This window comes from Octopus sinensis, linkage group LG9 (assembly GCF_006345805.1).
Source record: "Octopus sinensis linkage group LG9, ASM634580v1, whole genome shotgun sequence".
NCBI lineage: Eukaryota > Metazoa > Mollusca > Cephalopoda > Octopoda > Octopodidae > Octopus > Octopus sinensis.
The window spans coordinates 28,634,896-28,654,614 of NC_043005.1; the positions used below are offsets into that span (position 1 = coordinate 28,634,896).

At 38.7% G+C, this 19,719-nt stretch overlaps 1 protein-coding gene across 4 annotated transcripts in view; it reads left to right on the plus strand.

The window, feature by feature from the left end:
- The window catches only part of LOC115215592 (diacylglycerol kinase theta), a 250,869-nt gene that overhangs the window by 140,845 nt on the left and 90,305 nt on the right, over window positions 1–19,719 (plus strand). For all 4 annotated transcript variants that reach the window (XM_029784808.2, XM_036505853.1, XM_029784809.2 and 1 more), the window contains exon 5: window positions 7,280–7,411. In XM_029784808.2, coding sequence (XP_029640668.1) covers window positions 7,280–7,411 — 132 coding nt within the window. The remainder of the gene's footprint in view (window positions 1–7,279; window positions 7,412–19,719) is intronic.

Sequence of the window (19,719 nt, forward strand, 5' to 3'; positions counted from 1 at the left end):
CCCTCTGGAGTGAACTTACTGCATATATCATGCATGATTGTCATAAAGTGCTGCAGCTTTATGTCAATACCTTGCATAGAGAGACTAGTTGACCAGTTTTGTTCAATGGCCTCTTTCTGAATACTCTTCCAATCAGCTTTATGAAAGTTCAGACCGGAGAGGAGTTGGGCACTTCTAGTAGCCTGCATTTCTGCAGTTTCTGTAAACCATGCATTTTTAGCTCTATTAAGTTATGGTCCAAGAAAATCATCAGTGTCACCTCAACATTATGGATGTGCACCATATTATTTGTAAAGCAGAGGTCCAGAACATTTTTACCCCCTATTGGGTGGAGCAGTATTTGCTCCATGTAGAGCATATTTGTGAGGTCAGGCAGAGATACTGCTTGCTTCTTGTCATGTAGTTACATACCTGAGAGAAGGCAGCACTCAGGCCATTCAACATTAGGGAAGTTGAGGCCCTTTAGAAGAAGTTTGTGAAAGCTGTCATCTAGGTTAGTTAATATTTCTTCCATCTTTTTGAGGGTCTATTTGAATGAGTCCTCATGATCTGGAACATCTGATGGGTGATGTGTAGTACAAACTACCAATTTTATTTGTTTAATGTCTACCACCATAGTGCCACAGATTGAGTTTGAATATGACAGCAGGACAATGTACATCTTCCTGGATGTACATAGCAACTCCACCATGAGTCCTCTCCTTCCTGTCAGTTCAAAATACAACATAGTTTGATACATCTATCTCAGCATCTGATGTCGTCATTCAGATGTGTTTCTGTTAGTGCTATATGTACATTGCTGGATTACATGTCACTAAGTTCTCTTCGGTATTGAGTCTTGTGTTGATGGGACATTACAAGGCCCCTGGTATTCAGTAGTAATATTGGTGTGATATGTAGGGTGTCAATAGCGGTCACTGGTCTAACATATGTAGAGCTGTCAGTGATGGCCACCCTGGATCTTTTGTTATTTTCAGTGGTCTTGAGTACTGATATGTATTTCATCATCATCATCATCGTTTAACATCCATTTTCCATGCTAGCATGGGTTGGACAGTTTGACCGGGGTCTGGGAAACCAGGAGGCTGTGCCAGGCTCCAGTCTGATCTGGCAGTGTTTCTACAGCTGGATGCCCTTCCTAACGCCAACTACTCTGTGAGTGTAGTGGGTGCTTTTTACATGCCACCGGCACCAAGGTCAGAGTAAGCTGGCAAACGGCCACGATCAGTTGGTGCTTCTTATGTGTCACCGACACAAATGCCAGTCAGGTGGCGCTGACATCAGCTATGTTTGGATGGTGCTTTTTACATGCTACCGGCACAGGTATCACAACTACAATATCCATTTATTTTTATTTTGATGTACTTGACTCAATATGTCTCCTCAAGCACAGCAGGTCACCCTACAATCCAAGGTTAGCACAGCAGGCCATCCTGCAAGCCATGAACTCACTTCATTTGTCGAGTCTTCGCAGTCACAGCATATCTCCAGAGGTCTCGGTCTTTTATCATAGCCTCTGTGAGGCCCAACGTTCAAAGGTCATGTTTGACCACCTCATCCCATGTCTTCCTGGGTCTACCTCTATCCTGGATTCCTTCAACAGTTTGGGGGTGGCACTTCTTCACACATCTTTCCTCATCCATCCATAGTACATGACCATACCAATGCAAACGTCTCTCCTGCACGCCACATCCGATGCTTCTTATGTCCAACATTTCTCTCAGGGTGCTTACACTCTGTCATACATGGACACTGACATTACACATCCAGCGGATCATGCTAGCTTCATTTCTTTTGAGCCTACACATATCCTCTGCAGTCATGGCCCATGTTTCACTGCCATGAAGCACAGCAGTTTGCACACATGCATCATACAAGCTACCTTTCACTCTGAGCGAGAGACCCTTTGTCGCCAGTAGGGGAAGAAGCTTTCTAAACTTTGCCCAGGCTATCTTATTCTCTGAGCATCCACCCCCACTACTAACTTGGTCACCTAGGTAGCAGAAACTATCAACTACTTCTAGTTTCTCCTCCTGGAGTGTAATGGAATCTGTTTTCTGAGTATCTGTGGTGTCTATTGCCACAGTCGCACATGAAAGCTATCTTCTCAGTTAATTTTCTTTTGATGTTGCTGCACCTCTTATGTGTCCATAGTTTACACTGGGTACATCTTATGGATTTCTACCTACACCTTTTCTACAGATCAAGCAGAGCCAACTACCTAAGGGTGTGTGTGGTGAGTTTGCCTTCCTACTTACTAGAACTTTGGTCTTTGCTACATTGACTCTAAGGCCTTTTGATTCTAAACCTAGCTTCCACACACGAAATTTCTTTTCTAGTTCTGGTAGTGATTCTGCTATGAGGGCCAGGTCATCAGCATAGAGGAGCTCCCAGGAGCAACCCATCTTGAATTCCTCTGTTATTGCCTGGAGGACTATGATGAATAAAAGAGGACTGAGGGTTGAACCTTGGTGGACGCCTACTTCTACCTGGAATTCTTCGCTATACTCATTGCCAATCCTAACCTTGCTAACGGCCTCTCTGTAAAGAGCCTGTACAGCCCTTATTAAGCATTCATCAATCTCTAGTTTCAGCATCGCCCACCAAATAAGGGATCGGGAGATCCTGTCAAAGGCTTTCTTCAAGTCCACAAAAGCTAAGTATAGGGGTTTATCTTTAGCTAGGTATTTTTCCTGCAGTTGTCGAACCAGGAATATGGCATCAGTGGTGCTTCTACCCAGCACAAAACCGAACTGCATCTCATCTAAGCAGACTCTCTCCCTGATGAGATGGGCTATGACCCTCTCTGTGACCTTCATCACCTAATCCAGTAGTTTGATACCCCTGTAGTTATTTCTATCTAGAGCATCACCTTTACCCTTGTAGCAGTTGACTATGGTGCTGCTATGCCAGTTGTTGGGTATGATTCCATCATGAACTACCTGGTTTACAATGTGGGTGACTAGGCCATAGCCCACACCACCAGATGTTTTAAGCATCTCAGCAGTGATTCCTGATCGGATAGCTGGTCCTTCTACTGGGTCAACACTTGGCAGGCTCTCCTCCTCCCATTCATTCTCCACATTCAGCAGTCTTTTATAATGGCTTCTCCCAGCCTCTTTCTTTTCGGAATCATTAAAAGCAAGTGCACTATCATCCATTTGGACACATTTCTCTCCTATGACATCACAATTTTCTCTCACACGCTGTCTTGCAATCCGAAATACCTCAGTTCTTTGGTCCTCACATCACTGGACATTGGCAAACTTCTTTTCCGCTTCACTCTTGGATATGTATACCTGTTGCTCAGCCTCCCTTTTTGGCTACCTGGTACAGTTCCCTGCTACCCCCACCCTTCCAGGCTTGTTTCTTTGCTCTAATGACTTTGTCTACCGTACTATTCCACCACCACGTAACTCTAGGTCTGGAAGGAACTTTGCACCAACCACAGACTTCGTCTGTGGCACTCAGCAAGCTGTCCTGTAGGAATTTCCAGCTACCTTCTATGTCTAATGTCTCCCTCTCCTCAAATTTCTTGATGAGGATGTCCCTAAATCTCTGACCATGTGAAGTGTTCTTTAGCTTCCAATTCCTTTTTTGGATTAGTCTGCTTTTTGGTTTCCTTCTGGCCTCGAGCCTAAAGCCTATGCTGGGGGGGGGGGGACATTCTTCACCCGGGAGGGTCTTTGTATTTAAGAGCAACCCTGCGTCCTGCTGTCTGGTGAGGATTATATATATATATATATAACATTTTATAATTATGAGTATAATTAGGGTTCAGCAAAAAGAATTTGCTTTGCCACATACCGAACTTTTAGAAATAGCAGCCAAAGAACTTAGCTATTTCTTCTACTATAAGAAGAATCTCCTAGACAACATATACTCAAAAACAATCCACGTAGGCATAAAGGAAAAACAACGAAAATTCTCTTGGCATTTGATTATTTCCGGGCATGTTTCTGAGTTAGATAGATATGGAGATGCAAGAATTACATCTTCCTTCTACCATTCTCTTCATCAGCACAAGATTTCACGATTTTAAATTAGAGAGCACTGAAAAAATTGAACATACCTATCTGATTCAAGTAACATCAGACAAACTTTATCCAACATCCAGTACCAACGAATTCAAAACATACGAATGAGGCTTCATATTCTCCCTATACTAGCCACCAAACTGGACAGCACTGCATAATGCCAAATATCCCATCTTCTCTATCTTGAACAAGGACCCAGACCCAGTACTGCAACAGGTTGGGTTTCAGGGGACTACAGTTGTTCAACATCCTGCCAAAAAACCTTAGAGATTTATGAGGTGGAGATGTAGGGGTATTCCAAAAACACCTGGACAAATTTCTTTTTGGAATCCCAGATGAACTGTCATCACAGCAGGAGGCACAAGGAAGAGTGGCTCTGCCCAACTCACTTCTTTACCAAAGACGCAAACACAATGAAAAGCAATGCTCTAGCATGGTCCCAGCCTTTGGCTGAAACCAATAAAAGATAGATATCTAGTTTTGTATCTGTTAAATTTGAATTATTCTCCAAATGGCTGCTTCAAAATATTTTGGGATCATTTATTTCAATTATGTTGCCTTGAATAAGCACAACAGATGAAACAACATAGAATAATAAGGACAGTCTGGTCTTGCATAGAACAAGGCCACACCACTGTGTTGGTGGTATGATAAAATGTACTCTGTAAAATAATTTGCAAATGAAAGGAGACAATGGAGGGTCAAATGTGTGTATGAGGTGGAGGAAGTTCTTTTGTCTTGCCACTATTTCTCAAGTGCTGGTGCCCTAATAAAATGCACCCAGTGCCCTGTATAACAGTTTTAGCATTTGAACATCCAGCTGGCTGTAGTAAACATGCCAAAATGAAATGCCTGAGATATGTAGTTGTCAATCCATCGAAGCAGGCAGTAGCTAAAAAAGAAAACTGACTCAGGCTATGATGACATGTATTACTCATATCAGTAGGAAAAGCAGGCACAAAGTGATGGCAACGATGGTTCTAAATGCTCAAAATATGTAGCAAATATAAATTTTCTGGTTTAAAACATCTAATTTCTTGCAGCTCATATGAGACATCATGAAGGCAAATGGCCAAGTGGTTAGGATGTTGCACTCTTGAATGCAAGACTGGACATTTCACATTGCTTCAGGTCACTCAGCTGTAAATTAGTGACCCTATTTGGGATTAAATGTTGTGATCTTAGTCACTTATATGCCATGGAAACCATGTAACAAATTTCTACGATTACTTACACAAAGACTCTCTTGCATTTTCCCAAACTGGCATCAGGTGGGTGTGTTGAACAGATTATTGGTACTTTTTACAAAAGGTAAAAAAGCAAGGGAAGTCTTGATCAATATATTATACAGCCAACCTCTTCAACCCATGCCAGCATGGATAAGGGGATATTTAAATCAAATCTCTTTAATATTTACAAAACTGTGTCAAAGCAATTTCTCCTCCACTTTAAAGAAAGAATGTTTTGTGACCAATTTTTAATGCATTACATACTTTGTACGTTATCTTTTCAATTGAGAACTGTCTTAATAGCTGGCATATACATCATCATCATCATCGTTTAATGTCCGCTTTCCATGCTAGCATGGGTTGGACGATTTTGACTGAGGGCTGGCGAACCAGATGATTGCACCAGGCTCCAATCTTGATTTGACAGAGTTTCTACAGCTGGATGCCCTTCCTAGCGCCAACCACTCCGAGAGTGTAGTGGGTGCTTTTTACGTGCCACCGGCATGGAGGCCAGTCAGGCAGTACTGGCAAAGACCTCGCTCGAATCCTTTTACACATGAAACCAGCACTGGTGCCAGTAAGGCGACTTTGATAATGATCACGCTCAAATGGTGCCCTTTTACGTGCCACTGGCACGGAAGCCAGTTGGCTGCTCTGGCAATGATTATGCTCGGATGGTGCTCTTGGCACCATACTAGCATGGGCACAAGTGCCAGTAAGGCGACGCTAGTAACAATCATGCTTGAAAGGTGCCCTTTAAGTGCCACTGGCATGGAAGCCGGTTAGCCGCTCTGTCAATGATCACACTCGTATGGTGCTCTTTGCACCCTGCCAGCACGGATGCCAGTCATCAAATTTGATTTTGATTTTGCTTTTGATTGATTTGATTGATTTGATTTCACTCGCCCACTTGCCTCAACAATACATTGTTGTTTAATCTTAGCTCAGCACCAAATTAGTCAGGTCTATGTTCCAAAGCATTCCAGTCATGACCATCCTGTCTTGAGCATTGCATAAAACATTGGGTGTTTTCGCTTTATAAACACTCACAACACCCAGTCTGGGAATCAAAACCATGATCCTATGGCTGTGAGTCCACTGCCCTAACCACTGGGCCATTGTGCCTCTATATATCTAGACATACAGATGTGTAATAAAGATACAGGAAAAAATAAAGTTGTTCCTTTATCTCCACTAGTCTTGGTTGTTTTCTGGTTCATGTTTGGGTTGTAAATCTATAAATAATGGACAAAGAAGCTGCTAAAATGTTGTATTGTATGGGATAGTTCCAGTCAAAGAGGAGCTGGCCGACATTCTCGACTCAAATAGAACTCTAATTATGTAACTTTATTATGGACACCATTAAGACAATAAATAATTAACTTTACTTACCTTAGTGAAACCAAAACCAGAATTGGTACCAACTTTGAGGAGACAGCTTGGACCAAGAAATTGAGAAATGGTTTGGTGGGTACAGTATAAGAGGAATTCTTTTGCTGAATTAAAAGATAGCAGAAAATAGTTAAACTTTTAAGCTGTAAAAAGACCATTCAAGAATGTTTATATATGGAAAAAAGAAGACTCAAAGCATTACACAATTCTTGGAAGATTCATAAGGACCAGAGCTGGAGCAGTGAGTGTAGAAGTGCTAAATGTGTTTCTTGGATGAGGAACCAGTTTATTGCAGGTAATATTCCAGAAAGTCTGATAACAACTGTTTCAACAGAGCCAGATGACTGGAAGTACATGCAATGAAGTGTCCTGGTCAAAAATAACATAAAACTTACAGAAAATTTGTAGTGAAATATATCAGCCACTCAATTATAGGAACTACACTTAAAATACAGTAGAGTATCTATAGAGAATGTTTCCTTGTTGCCATTGTATTCACAATTTTATAAAGAATGAGTGAAGACTCTTTTTCCTGAAATATTAAAATTTCTATTGTATTTTCCACTTACATTAAATTGTATCTTTATTTAATTTTCAACTACTTCTCTTTTTAATTTCCAGTTAACTATTGTCCATTTCCACCATTGGAGGGAGGGGAATTTACCAGCTAACTCCAAGTGTGTATCCTGTAAAAAGACTTGCTGGTCCTCAGAGTGCCTGGCAGGCATGCGGTGTGAGTGGTGTGGTGTCACTGTAAGTATCTCTTTTTTTTTTTTTTACTACAAACATTGGATTAGTTCATTCATGATACTGAGTACATAGTACAGCAGTTAGCTGAAGCAGCAGCTGTTGGCTGTCTGGGAATAGTTCATTCATAATATTGAGTATATAGTAGAGCAGTTAGTTGAAGCAGCAGCAGTTGGCTGCCTGGGAAATCTCACTGATGTGTTAACCACAGCAGTGAAAAGCAAGGTTAGCAACTGTAAACTATTTGTTTAGTTATTTCATTGTTTGTTGACTAACTCGGCAAAATGGTTTCAGCTGGATATTATTAACCAACAACTCTTACTTGACTTTTTTAAACCAGCTAAAATATTTATACTAAAATATTATTTTGCAAATAACAATAATCCTTTCTACTAGAGGCACAAGGCCTGAAACCCTGAGAGAAGGGCAATAGTTGATTATATCGACCCCAGTGTTTCACTGGTCCTTAATTTATTGACCTTGAAAGGATGAAAGGTAGTGTCTTTGGTAGGATAATAATAGTAATAATATTGATGGTAATAGTAATAGCAACAACAACTACTACAATAACTAAAACAATTATTTTAAAAAATGTCAGGACCATGGTAACCTCGCTAGTTCTGGTGCTACAATATAAAGCACCCAGTACACTCTGTGCAGTGGTTAATGATAGGAAGGCCTTCAAGCTGTGGAAACTGTGTGAAAATGTAATGTACAACAAAATCTGGTGCTCCACTGACAGGTTAGTGTGCAGTAACTCTGAATAAGAACTGTCAATGTGTCCAACCCATACCAGCATGGAGAGCAGATGTAAAATTAAAGATGATGATGGTGTTGACGTATATACATTTTGTGGGAGACTATTTTTGATTTGAATCAGTGTGACTAGTACTGTATTAACCTTTGAAGAAAGAAAAGCATATTTGACCCTATTGGGATTTGAACATTGTACATGCAGGATGACATGTGACATAACATTTTGCTCTAGCAAAATGTTTTACAGGGGCAGGATTGCTTAGTATGAGTGGAATGTTCTTTTCATTTCTGTATTCCCTTTTTAGGTTAAGAATTCTATGATTCTATGTTCTTTAACATGTTATTTCAGTCTCCCAAGTGCTGAAAATGATTGCCTTTCATGCCTAGGCACTCTTGAAGTCGACTCTCAACACTTAAGCGTGTCTTTGTACACAGTTCTTTGTTTGCATTAATTTCTTGGCAAGCCTCTTCAATGAATTCAATCATGGCATCAACAATGCATAGCTTTTTAAAAACACTTTGTCTGTGACAACATCCCAAGAGAAAAAGTGTGTGGGGATGAGGCCTGGTGATCTTGGTGGCCAATCAATTGGGCCTCATTGGCCAATCCATTTGTTTCTCATCTCTTTGCTCAGGTACTCGTGAACCACTAGAGCATAGTGTGAAGGGCCCCATCTTATCGGAAATAAGTCATCATTGTCTTGTTGCTGCTTCAATTCAGGAATGACTGTTTCCTTTAGCGTCTTAAGATAAAGGTCTTGGTTAATGATTTTGCCAAAGAACACAGGTCCTATGACCCTCTTGCATGGAATTTGAATTCAGAACGTAAAGGCAGACAAAATACCGCTAAGCATTTCACTCGGTATGCTAACATTTCTGACAGCTTAAAATTGGCTTCATTTGAACCATATAATTCTTTGAAGAATCCCAACACCTTCCCTATCTTCACTCAAGACTATCTTGCAGTACTGCTGACAGCAATCAGGATCATCATCCTTTAATAAACCAGGCAGTAATCTAGGCCAATACATTTTAAAATTTAAGTGATTCATAAGTCAACTAGGGGACCTGCAGGAGATGCCTAGTTCATTGGAATCGCTCTTTTTTTGGTTCATGGGGGTCTTTCAGTGAACACTTGAGCCACAAGCGTTTCGTTTTCTTCAGTTGTAACACTGACTGGTCAACCACTTTTCTGTGCATTGCAGATGGACCCAATCTTCTCAAATTTGTTGCATATTCTGTAAACTGCTAATCTTGATGGAGCTGGTCTTTGAAATTCTTCAGTCCATTTGTATCTAACCATTCCTGCTTGATGATCCACTTTTTTTTCATTGTTGGTCAAATTTCTAGCCATTTAATAAATTTCTGAAATTAGAAATAATTATTTTATTATAGAAAGAATTAGTTCAAATGAACACAGAATCATAGAATTCTTATCCTAAAAAAGAAATAGAGAAATGAACAGTTCACTCATAATAAACGATTGAATACCTACTTTCTATATCCTGTTTATATCTCTGTATGTATCCCATTTCTCTACTCTACTTTTGTACTACCACTACTACTGCTGCTAATAAGAAGGGGGAGGAGGAGAAGAAGAAACACATGCACACAAATCACTAAAGAGAAAATTGGTCATGGAAAGATTGACTTGAAATAAGAAACTGAGAGTCTAATACTTGCTGCCCAGGACCAAACTCTTTGACAAAATATATATACCTAGACAGAGTTGGACATAAGTAGGTTATATAGGGAGGAATTTAAAATTGTGACCCATATTATAAGTTGCTGTAAAATTCTCACACAGAGAGGCTATAAAAAAGCATCATGATAAAATATCTACATCTACATTGGTGCCTGGTAAAATGAGGCAGACCCAGAAATGTACCTTCATGTACCTAACAGAGGGTAAGAAAATGGACATGCAAAAGTCTTGTGAGGTTTTAAAATACAAAGCAATGGAGTGATAGAGCACCATTGACCTGACATTGTTCTAGTTGGGAAAGAGATATGGAAGTGTTACATTATGGACGTAGTCATCCCAGATGAACATAGTGTAGCAAACAAGGAGCACAAAAAAATTGATGAATTCCAATTGGAATTGTCAAGAAATGTAGAACACACAAACTAAATGGGTACCACAATTGCAAATGGAGTTCTTGGCAGCTCCATTCCTGACAAGTTTGCAAACACTACTTTGAACTGCAAACTTCCTGTGAAAGGTACTCTCTGCCTGGGGTCATATGACTTGATGAAGAGAGCTGAATATATATATATATACCTGTCCAACACCTGAAGCTATGCTTAGGTAGAAAGAGATCTTAATGATAGTTGATTGCATTCACACAAGGCTATAAGCATGTGAGAGTCTAATTCATTGAATGTCTACAGCACATCACTAATAATTATATTTTATAAAATGCTTGTGCACAAAGTGCAATGTTCCATTGGAGTGAAACTGTGACATTATATGCAGAGGACATAGCCTGGAAAGAAATCATTTGATAGCCTGCTGTGCAGAATATTTGATGCATTTTAAGGGTGACAGTTGTGCAATTAAGTACCAGATGGACCAAACAGAAGTAGACTGAGAAAGAACATTGGAAGAAGTAATGAAAGCTGATCTCAAGAGACTAAACCTCATCATTATGAGGAGGAGGACCCAAAAGTGGTGGCACGCTGTGCAAGAGCAGACCCATGCAGCCCATGTAAACATGGTAAAAACATGTAAAATAAGGATAATGAATAACAGAGAATGTTTATGGACTTGATTTGGACTCTGGCACTGAAGTTGATAATTTTGCTTTTTGTTGCTGGTTAATCTCTGATTCAACAGATTATGATCAGAGATTCCAGCCATAACCATCCTGTAGATCCAATGTATCCTTCCTTTTCTTATGACTGTGGCATGTGAATTGAGGGAAATTTGGTTGACTTTCTAGCAGACCACCAGACCGTGTAGAAGTTCCTCTTTTAGCTCATCTCATTAGTATTAAATTAATGAGACATGATGTAATATGAAATTTTTTTCTTCTTGTGGGTAGGAGGTAAATATTTAAAATTTAAACCTATTTAGGGAGAAGTTTTGTATTTCAGAGGTAAAACTTCAACATAGGGATCTGTGGCAGATACATTTTATAATCTGCAGATAACAGAATAGAGATGTTAGTAACAGATAATCCCTTTTTTTTCAAGTGGGAAAAATTGGATGAATGATTCATATAAAAAATAGTTTCCTAAATTCTGTTCAAATCACATCTTCCATCCCTTTAACTGTGATGATCACTGATGTGCACTCACACACACACACACTGTACTGCACTGTTTGACTTCTGCAGTTCAACTGTAGTTGTTTAATCTACTCAGGTCACATTGCCACTGTACTCTCTCTCTCTGTCTCTTTTTCGCTCTCTCAGTCATGTGTGGTGACACTAAAGCAAATATTTTTGGTTGCCAACCAGTTAATATTGTACATTATTTACATTGGATGGATATGTGTCCTCATCTTGTTTGTTGTTACCACAACATTTCGGCTGATTTACTCTCCAGCCTTCATCAGGTGGCATTGAATAAATAATAATAATAATAATAATAGTAATAATAATAATAACATCAGCAAAAAAAAGTACCTTAGGAATGAGAACCCAGGGTTGGGTTCAAAATTCTACCAGGACACCTGATGAAGGCTGGAGAGTAAATCAGCCGAAATGTTGTGGTAACAACAAACAAGATGAGGACACAAATTTGTCCAATGTAAATATAAATAATGTTAAAGAATTCCTCATCTCGAAAAATATAGAACAGCATGAGTTAATATTGGAAGCATCATTAATTAGAATGTCACTTAATATGCTCTTCAAATCCTGCTAAGATTAACTTTGTCTTTAATCCTTCTGGAGCTGTTAAATAAAGTACTCATCCAGTCCTGGAGTCAAATCTTCTTTCTCTCTTGATTGAGATCCAAAGATTTTGGCCTTGTCACATTGCAATTCACTGATTTGTCTTGAGAATTGTGTTAAGAGTATATATGTCTGTGGAATACTCAGCCACCTAAGCATTAATTTCACATGTAGGATTTCAGTTGTGTAAACAAACAAATACTCATCGTTAATGTCCATTTTTCCATACTTGCATGGATCTGTCAGACACCCTTCTTGTCACCAACCATTCATCTGTTTGCGAACAAGGTAATATTCTCCCTCAACTAGACGTATTTCTTGCAGAATACTGAAAACAAAGATCCTCACTTGTATAATGATGATGATCATCATCATTTACTGTCTAAATAAGAGTACATATGCACACATGCCCAAACACACACACACACATACACACGCATATATAAATCATAGAGTCAGGTGGTGTGAAAGATGAAAATAGATTGATTCTCCCCCCCCCCATTTGACTTCCATGTAATTACAGCTGTTTCATAACTTTTTCATATTATTTTCAGTATGCAGAACATATACGTAGATGTTTGCATCAATATGTGTGCTTTGCATTATACAGTACAATTGTATATTAATAAATTAATGCAAATAAATAAAGCTAACTGACCGGATCATGGGAACATGATGGTTACATCTACGATTCAATTGTATTATATAATGCTGAGCATGCATATTGATGCAAACGTTTATGTATAATTTTTGTATACTGAAATTAATACTACATAAAAAAAAGGTTACAAAACAGCTGTAATCACATGGAAGTCATGTTGTAAAATCTACTTTTACCTCTCTCACCTCTTGACTTGATGTTTTCTTTACTCCTCCTTGAAAAATTTATCACTTGAATTTTCTGGGTTTTTATTTACACAGGTTGACTGGTGGCTGATTCCAAATGGAGAGCTTACTGTAATAGCCACATGGTTCTCTGAATCTGTATTTATACTACTCTCTTTGATAGATATAAACCTGTTGAGGCAAATGAAATCAAATCAAAATCACTGACGTGGCCGATGACAGTACCACCTGATTAGTACTCATGTCAGTGGAACGTTAAAAGCACATCTGAATGTGACCATTGCCAGGGCTACGGATTGGCTCCAATGCTGATAGCATATAAAAAGCACCATCCAAGCATGATCATTGCCAGTGTCACCTTACTGGAACATGTGCCAGTGGCACGTGGAAAACAACATTCAAGCATGGTCATTGCCAGTGCCGCCAGACTGGCTTCCGTGCAGGTAGCACATAAAAAACACCTTTTGAGCGTGGTCATTGTCAGAACTGCCTGACTGGCCCTCATGCCGGTTGCACATAAAACCACCCACTACACTCTCAGAATGGTTGGCGTTAGGAAGGACATCCAGCTGTAGAAACTTTCCCAGATCAGATTGAGCCTGGTGCAGCCTTCTGGCTCACCAGTCCTCAGTCAAACTATCCAACCCATGCCAGCATGGAAAGCAGATGTTAAACAACAATGATGATGATGATGATGATACACAGACACTCATATACATTTATACAAACAACAGAATTCTTTCAGTTTCCATCTATCAAATCTTCTCACAAGGTTTTGTTTGACTCAGGGTTATAGGGAAAGACATTTTCCCAAGGTACCACACAGTAGTACTAAACACTGGATCACATGATTGGGATGCAAGCTTCTTAATCACACAACCATGCACTATTGTTGTTATCTATTTCTGAAGAATTCTAGCAAAAGAAAAAAATTATAATTAGGAAAATGCTATGTAATCAGAAAAAAAAAACAGTAATAAAAAATGATTAGTATATTTTTGTTTGTTTTGGATAAGAATATTTCGAGGAGTATAATCATCTAGGCATGTGTTCTGATTTCAAATCTGATCAAATATTTTATGGGATTTGTTATTACAAGATTATAATGATGAATAGTTTGAATGTACTAAAATTTTAGAATTCTTTCCTTGTGTTTCCAGAAACTTGCAACAGAGAAACCACAATTTTTTACATTATTCAAATTATTTATACACTTGCTACACTCTATTCAGAGTTTGGCCTGTGACCAGCTGGTAAAGAAAATTGGAGAGTATTTCATACAAATGAGCCAGGTCTAATCAGTGTCTATCTTGTTCAATATAAATTAATCAATACACAAACTAATTGATCAGACATCTGATATTTCTGCTATTTTTGAAAGAAATGTTTGAATTTTGTTGTTTCCTTCCTTTTCCATAGATTATTGACTCTTTAAATGCTTTAATTTTAATAGATATATCTTTAATAATTAGGACATCCATCTATCTTCCATCTGCTCTTTGTGAGAGAATTCTCAGGCTTCTCTTCATAGAGACCTTTCAGAAGCAACTTACACTTTCCGGCTGGATTTCCAAGCATGACCAACTAAGACAATGGACTAATTAGGACATTATAGCATTAAATATATATCTACATATTAATGGGGCTCATTTTGATTTTTCATGTTTTCAATTCAGTGTAGTTTGATTTTTTATATAATCGATAACAGGGCAATTTTTCGCATTAAAAAAAAAACCCTTTACTTAAAAAGGGTGAGTAATATTGCAACTTTGGGTTAATTATTCTAATGTTCACTCTAATGTTCTAAGTCAGTCATGTTGAACTGTTACTCTTCTGCATTGAGAGGTCACAGCTCCGGTACTACAAACTACACCAGAAAGAATCACAAGATAGATTCTTCAAACGGATCCAACTGGCAGGAAATGTCCTGGGAGTAGATCAAGAACAAGATGGTTGGGTAATATTGATAGTCTCAAGTTAGTCACTTGAGAATCCATTCACAAAGTGTAATGACAGTTGCTTCTGACAGGACCCTATGGAGAAGGTGCCTGAAGACTCTATCCCCATGACCCTTCCAGCAATAGTGGGTGGGCAAGTTGAATGGATGGATTACCATCACCATGTCTGCAGTTTACTTCACATGTGGTGACCAATGTAGTCTGTCCTAGTTTCATCAGTGGCCATTGTGGCTAGTCCCAGTGGCTGTTGATTTTTCATACCAACCCATCTAACCCCCACATCATGCCCCATATTAAGTAATCATCCCATTGGTCCCATATTACAAATCCACCAGAAATTACTCCTATTCAAGTATTCCTATTTATATCAAAGTTGCACCAGAAATCTCACTATCACATCCAGTAACACTATGAGATTTCACCAAATTCTTTACATGATTTACCCTCATTAATGAGCAATGACCCTAGATATTCATCATCATCGTTTTTAAATGTCCAATTTTCTCTGCTTGCTTGGGTTGAATAGAATTTGTTGAGGCAGATTTTCTATGGCTGGATGTTCTCCTTGCAACCAGCAACCAACCCTCATCAGTTTCCTAACAAAGTAATATTTCCCCATGACTGAACCTGTTTTCTTTGATGTTTGAAAACAAAGGGCACTGCTTGTATGAAGGTGACATTCATTTACAACAAGCAAGGGGACTCTAACTGTCTCTTTCTCTCTCTCTCTCACACACACACACATAGTGGGCTTCTTTCAGTTTCCATTTCCTGAATCCACTTACAAAGTGGGTAGAGGTGGGGAAGAGTATCGTACATTTTTTCCGCAAACCTCTAAACACTTTGAAAACTTGCAGTCATACAAGTTTTCGAACATACACATGTATGTGTGTGACCTGTATGGTGAAGAAGTTTCCATATGTAACCATATGGTTTCAGGTATTATCCCACATTGTGGCCCTTTGGGCAAGTGTTTTCTGCTATAACCCCAAGTCAACCAATGCCTCATGAGGGAATTTGGTCAATGGAAACTGTGGACACTTGTGTGTGTGTGTGTGTGTGTGTGTGTTTCTCTCGCCATGTATCAATTAGTGTAAGCCTATGGCACAAGACATAAAAATAAGGGCTGGTGTTGATTTGATTAACTAAAAACACTTCAGAATGGTGCTCCAGCATGGTCACAGTCAATTGACTGAAACAAGTAAACTGAATAAAAGAATATACTTTGGGCAAGCGTCTTCTACTATGGCATCGGGTCAACCAAAGCCTTGTGAGTGGATTTGGTAGATAGAAACTGAAAAGAAGCCAATCGTGTGTGTGCGTATATATATGTATATATATGTATATGTATATATATATATATATATATATATATATATATATATATATATATATAAAGCTGAAGTTGTCTGTGTATGGCAGGTTTGGTAGCCTTCAACTAACACTATCTCCTCCGAGACCCTGTGGCACAAGTTGACCAAAATTGAGAGTATGGTAAAAAAAAAAAAAGGCTTGCTCTTCCTTCCGTAAGAAAAAATTCAAATCGGACTATGTTAACACCAAAAATTATTTACATCAAAAAAGATGATTTTTTTTCTATGAAAATCCCTATTTTTTACGTTTGTTTGACTGCTGTGTCGCCATTTTTCGGTGTATTTCAACCAGAAAAATGTTCACTTAAAGAGAATAACAAGCTACATAATGCAAAATTTTTACTTTTCAAAAATTCCACTTCTAAAGGGTCAAAACAAACCCGATCAACGCCGGGTCGATTTGTTCAACTAAAGGTAGTGCTCCAGCATGGCCACAGTCGATTGACTGAAACAAGTAAAAGAGTAAAAGGATGCATTCAACCATGCACTCACAGCCATATTATACTTAAATATGCATCAGCACATCCAGAAATGCATGTCTGTATACATGCAACACTTGGCCATATGGCATGACCTAAGTGCTTGTTTAGAGAACTACTTGTGGTGGTAGCGTGGGTGATAAATTAATCCGTATTAACCCTTCTCTGATCCTATTTAGTGATCCTATTTCCTTAATCTGATTTGAGTTGTTGATCAAGTGAATCTATCATCAAAGATATTCCAGCCATGACCATTTTGTTTGCTTGAATATCTAGAACTATATCATTTAATGTATCCTTCCTTCCTCTTTAAAGAAAATAGCATGTGCTTTAAGGTAGATTTGGCTGCTATTCCTAGTAGATCAAATGACTTGCTAGTGGTTTCCTTATTGTGTAATTGTATTGACTCTTGGTGAAGTAGGAGACAAGAAATAGTTGTAGAATATTCTGGAATTTAACTAATCCTTTCTCAAAGAATTTTGTTATTATAATGTTGTATTACGTCATGGTGTTGTCGAATCAACAAATATGTTGGGTTTTTTTAATTTTTAATCTTACATCTTATGTTGTTTTTGTTGTTATTATAAGATTGGTGGAGTTGGTAGAGTGAGACAAATAAAATACTTTTCAGTATTTAGCTGCATCTCTTTATGTTCTGAGTTCAAATCCCACCTAATTCAAATTTACCTTTCATTCTTCCAACTCAATAAAGCAAAAATTTGTGATCTTGTGTCATCATTACTGTTTTAATGTCCACTTTTCCATGCATGCATGGGTCAGATGGAATTCATTGAGGCACCTTTCTGTGGTCTTAATGCAATTCTTGTCACCAATCCTCACCTGTCTCCAAGCAAGATACAACTTCCCATGGCTAGACATGTTTCCTCAGAAAATTAGAATCAAAATAATTCTGCTTGTGTGATGATGCTGTTCACTTAGAACTATTGCATCATGTCACAACTTGGAGACAAATGTATACATATCCCTGCAAACATACACATACATACACATACACAGGTGTGTGCATATGTATCTATATGTAAGTATATATATCATCGTCATCGTTTTAATGTCTGCCTTCCATGATGGCATGGGTTGGACAGTTTGACATAGGCCGGCCAGATAGAAGACTACACCAGGCTACTGTGTCTGTTTTGGCATGGTTTCTATGGCTAGATGTCCTTCCTAACACCAACCACCCCACAGAATGGACGGAGTACTTTTTACGTGACACCAACACTGACCCTTATACAATATAGGGTAACCATGTATTTCCTCTGTAGTAAGACACCTGTTCTGGTCCCTCAGATCATTCTTTAGCTTCTCAACACCTGACATAAAACCACACCCCTCTCAAATACTACCCCAAGTCACACATTTAATCAAGAGGGCTTTTCCTCTTCTTTTCTCATCCTGCAAGTTACTTGGCAACCTTACTAGTGTCAAAAGACAAACTCAGTACACCCTAGTGGTTGGCATTAGAAAGGGTATCCAGCAGTAGAACTCATGCCAAAGCTGACATTGGAGCTGAACACAACACTGGAACTTACTAGATCATGCTAAAGTGTTTAACCCCTGAAAGCATGGAAAATGGATCTTACATGATGCATCACGATGACCAGCTTCCTTCAGTTTTCATCTACCAAATTCACTCACAAGGTTTTGGTCAGCCTAAGACTATAGCAGAAGACTCTAACCCAAAGTGCTATACAGTGAAATTGAACCTGAAGGCCACGTGATTGTGAAGCAAATTTCTTAACCACTCATCTATACAGCATTTATGTGTCTATATTAGAAATCCTTTTTATTAGTGTAAGCTGAAATTGTGACATCTACAGAAACTCCTGGATAACAAGATGGTGTAATCATTGTTTGTGAGGAATGTTTTCCTGCAGTTCATCTCTTTGACAGAGCTGTAACTCTTGTTCAAGCAAAGACCAAAATTAGGCACCTGGCATCAGTTTTCAACCAGGCAAATAACATGGCCTCTTGTAAGAGGGTTAGTGATGAACAAAAGCAATGTTTTCAAGGAGAGTCTGAATGCCTACAAGGAAATCAACTGAAATTCCTTTTCCAGAGGGTTCTCAGCCTTGGGTCAAGGGCAACTTCCAGCCTCGGATCAAGGGTGCTACCTAGTCTGATAGTAATGCTAGGTATGATGATTGCCAGTTTGGAATAAACTCTACAGATATAGTATCTGCTGGTCCTGTCCAAAGTCTGCAGGAGGTGACAAAACCATCCTGCATCTACTCATTGAGCATTCAGGTACTGATGATCTGTGGAATTGCACTGTATGGTGGTTGTTGTATGTTGGATTATCTGGTTGTTATCTGAGTCCATTGTGGGTACTACCCTACTGTCTTCTTTTATGCAGAAATTTCAGGTTGCCTTCTTCTACCTGTGACCTGGTGGAAAAGATTGTATGAAAGCATAAAAACTTCAAAAGTTCTTCTTCAATTAAACCCTCATCAATTTCAAGTATTACTTGGAGCAGATGGTAAAGAGGAAGGTGCTACCTTCCAATGAATTTGCTGGGGGTGTGGATAAGAATATTAACAATGGTCTGCAAGAATGGACTTACTTTCAGCATATACTTATAAGGTTCCTTGACTGCCTGAAGTGGTTGTCCTCCTCTCTGTGAACTTTATAACATTTTGAATATTATGCAGACCATACTTCTTGTAGCCTTTCCTTATTATGTTACTTTATCCATCACCTTCGTAACAATAATAGCAATCAGGTGAGCTGGCAGAGTTGTTAGCACACTGGACAGAATGGTTAGGGACATTTCTTCTGGCTCTTTACATTCTGAGTTCAAATGTTGCCAAGGTCAGCTTTATTTTTCATCCTTTTGAATTCAGTAAAATAAACATCAGTTGAACACTGGGGTTGATTAGGCTTCCCTCTTTCCTTAAAAAAAAATATAGCTGGCCTTGTGCCAAACTTAGGAAGAGTTATTATTATTATTATCATTATCATCACCATTTTTCTCATTATTATTAT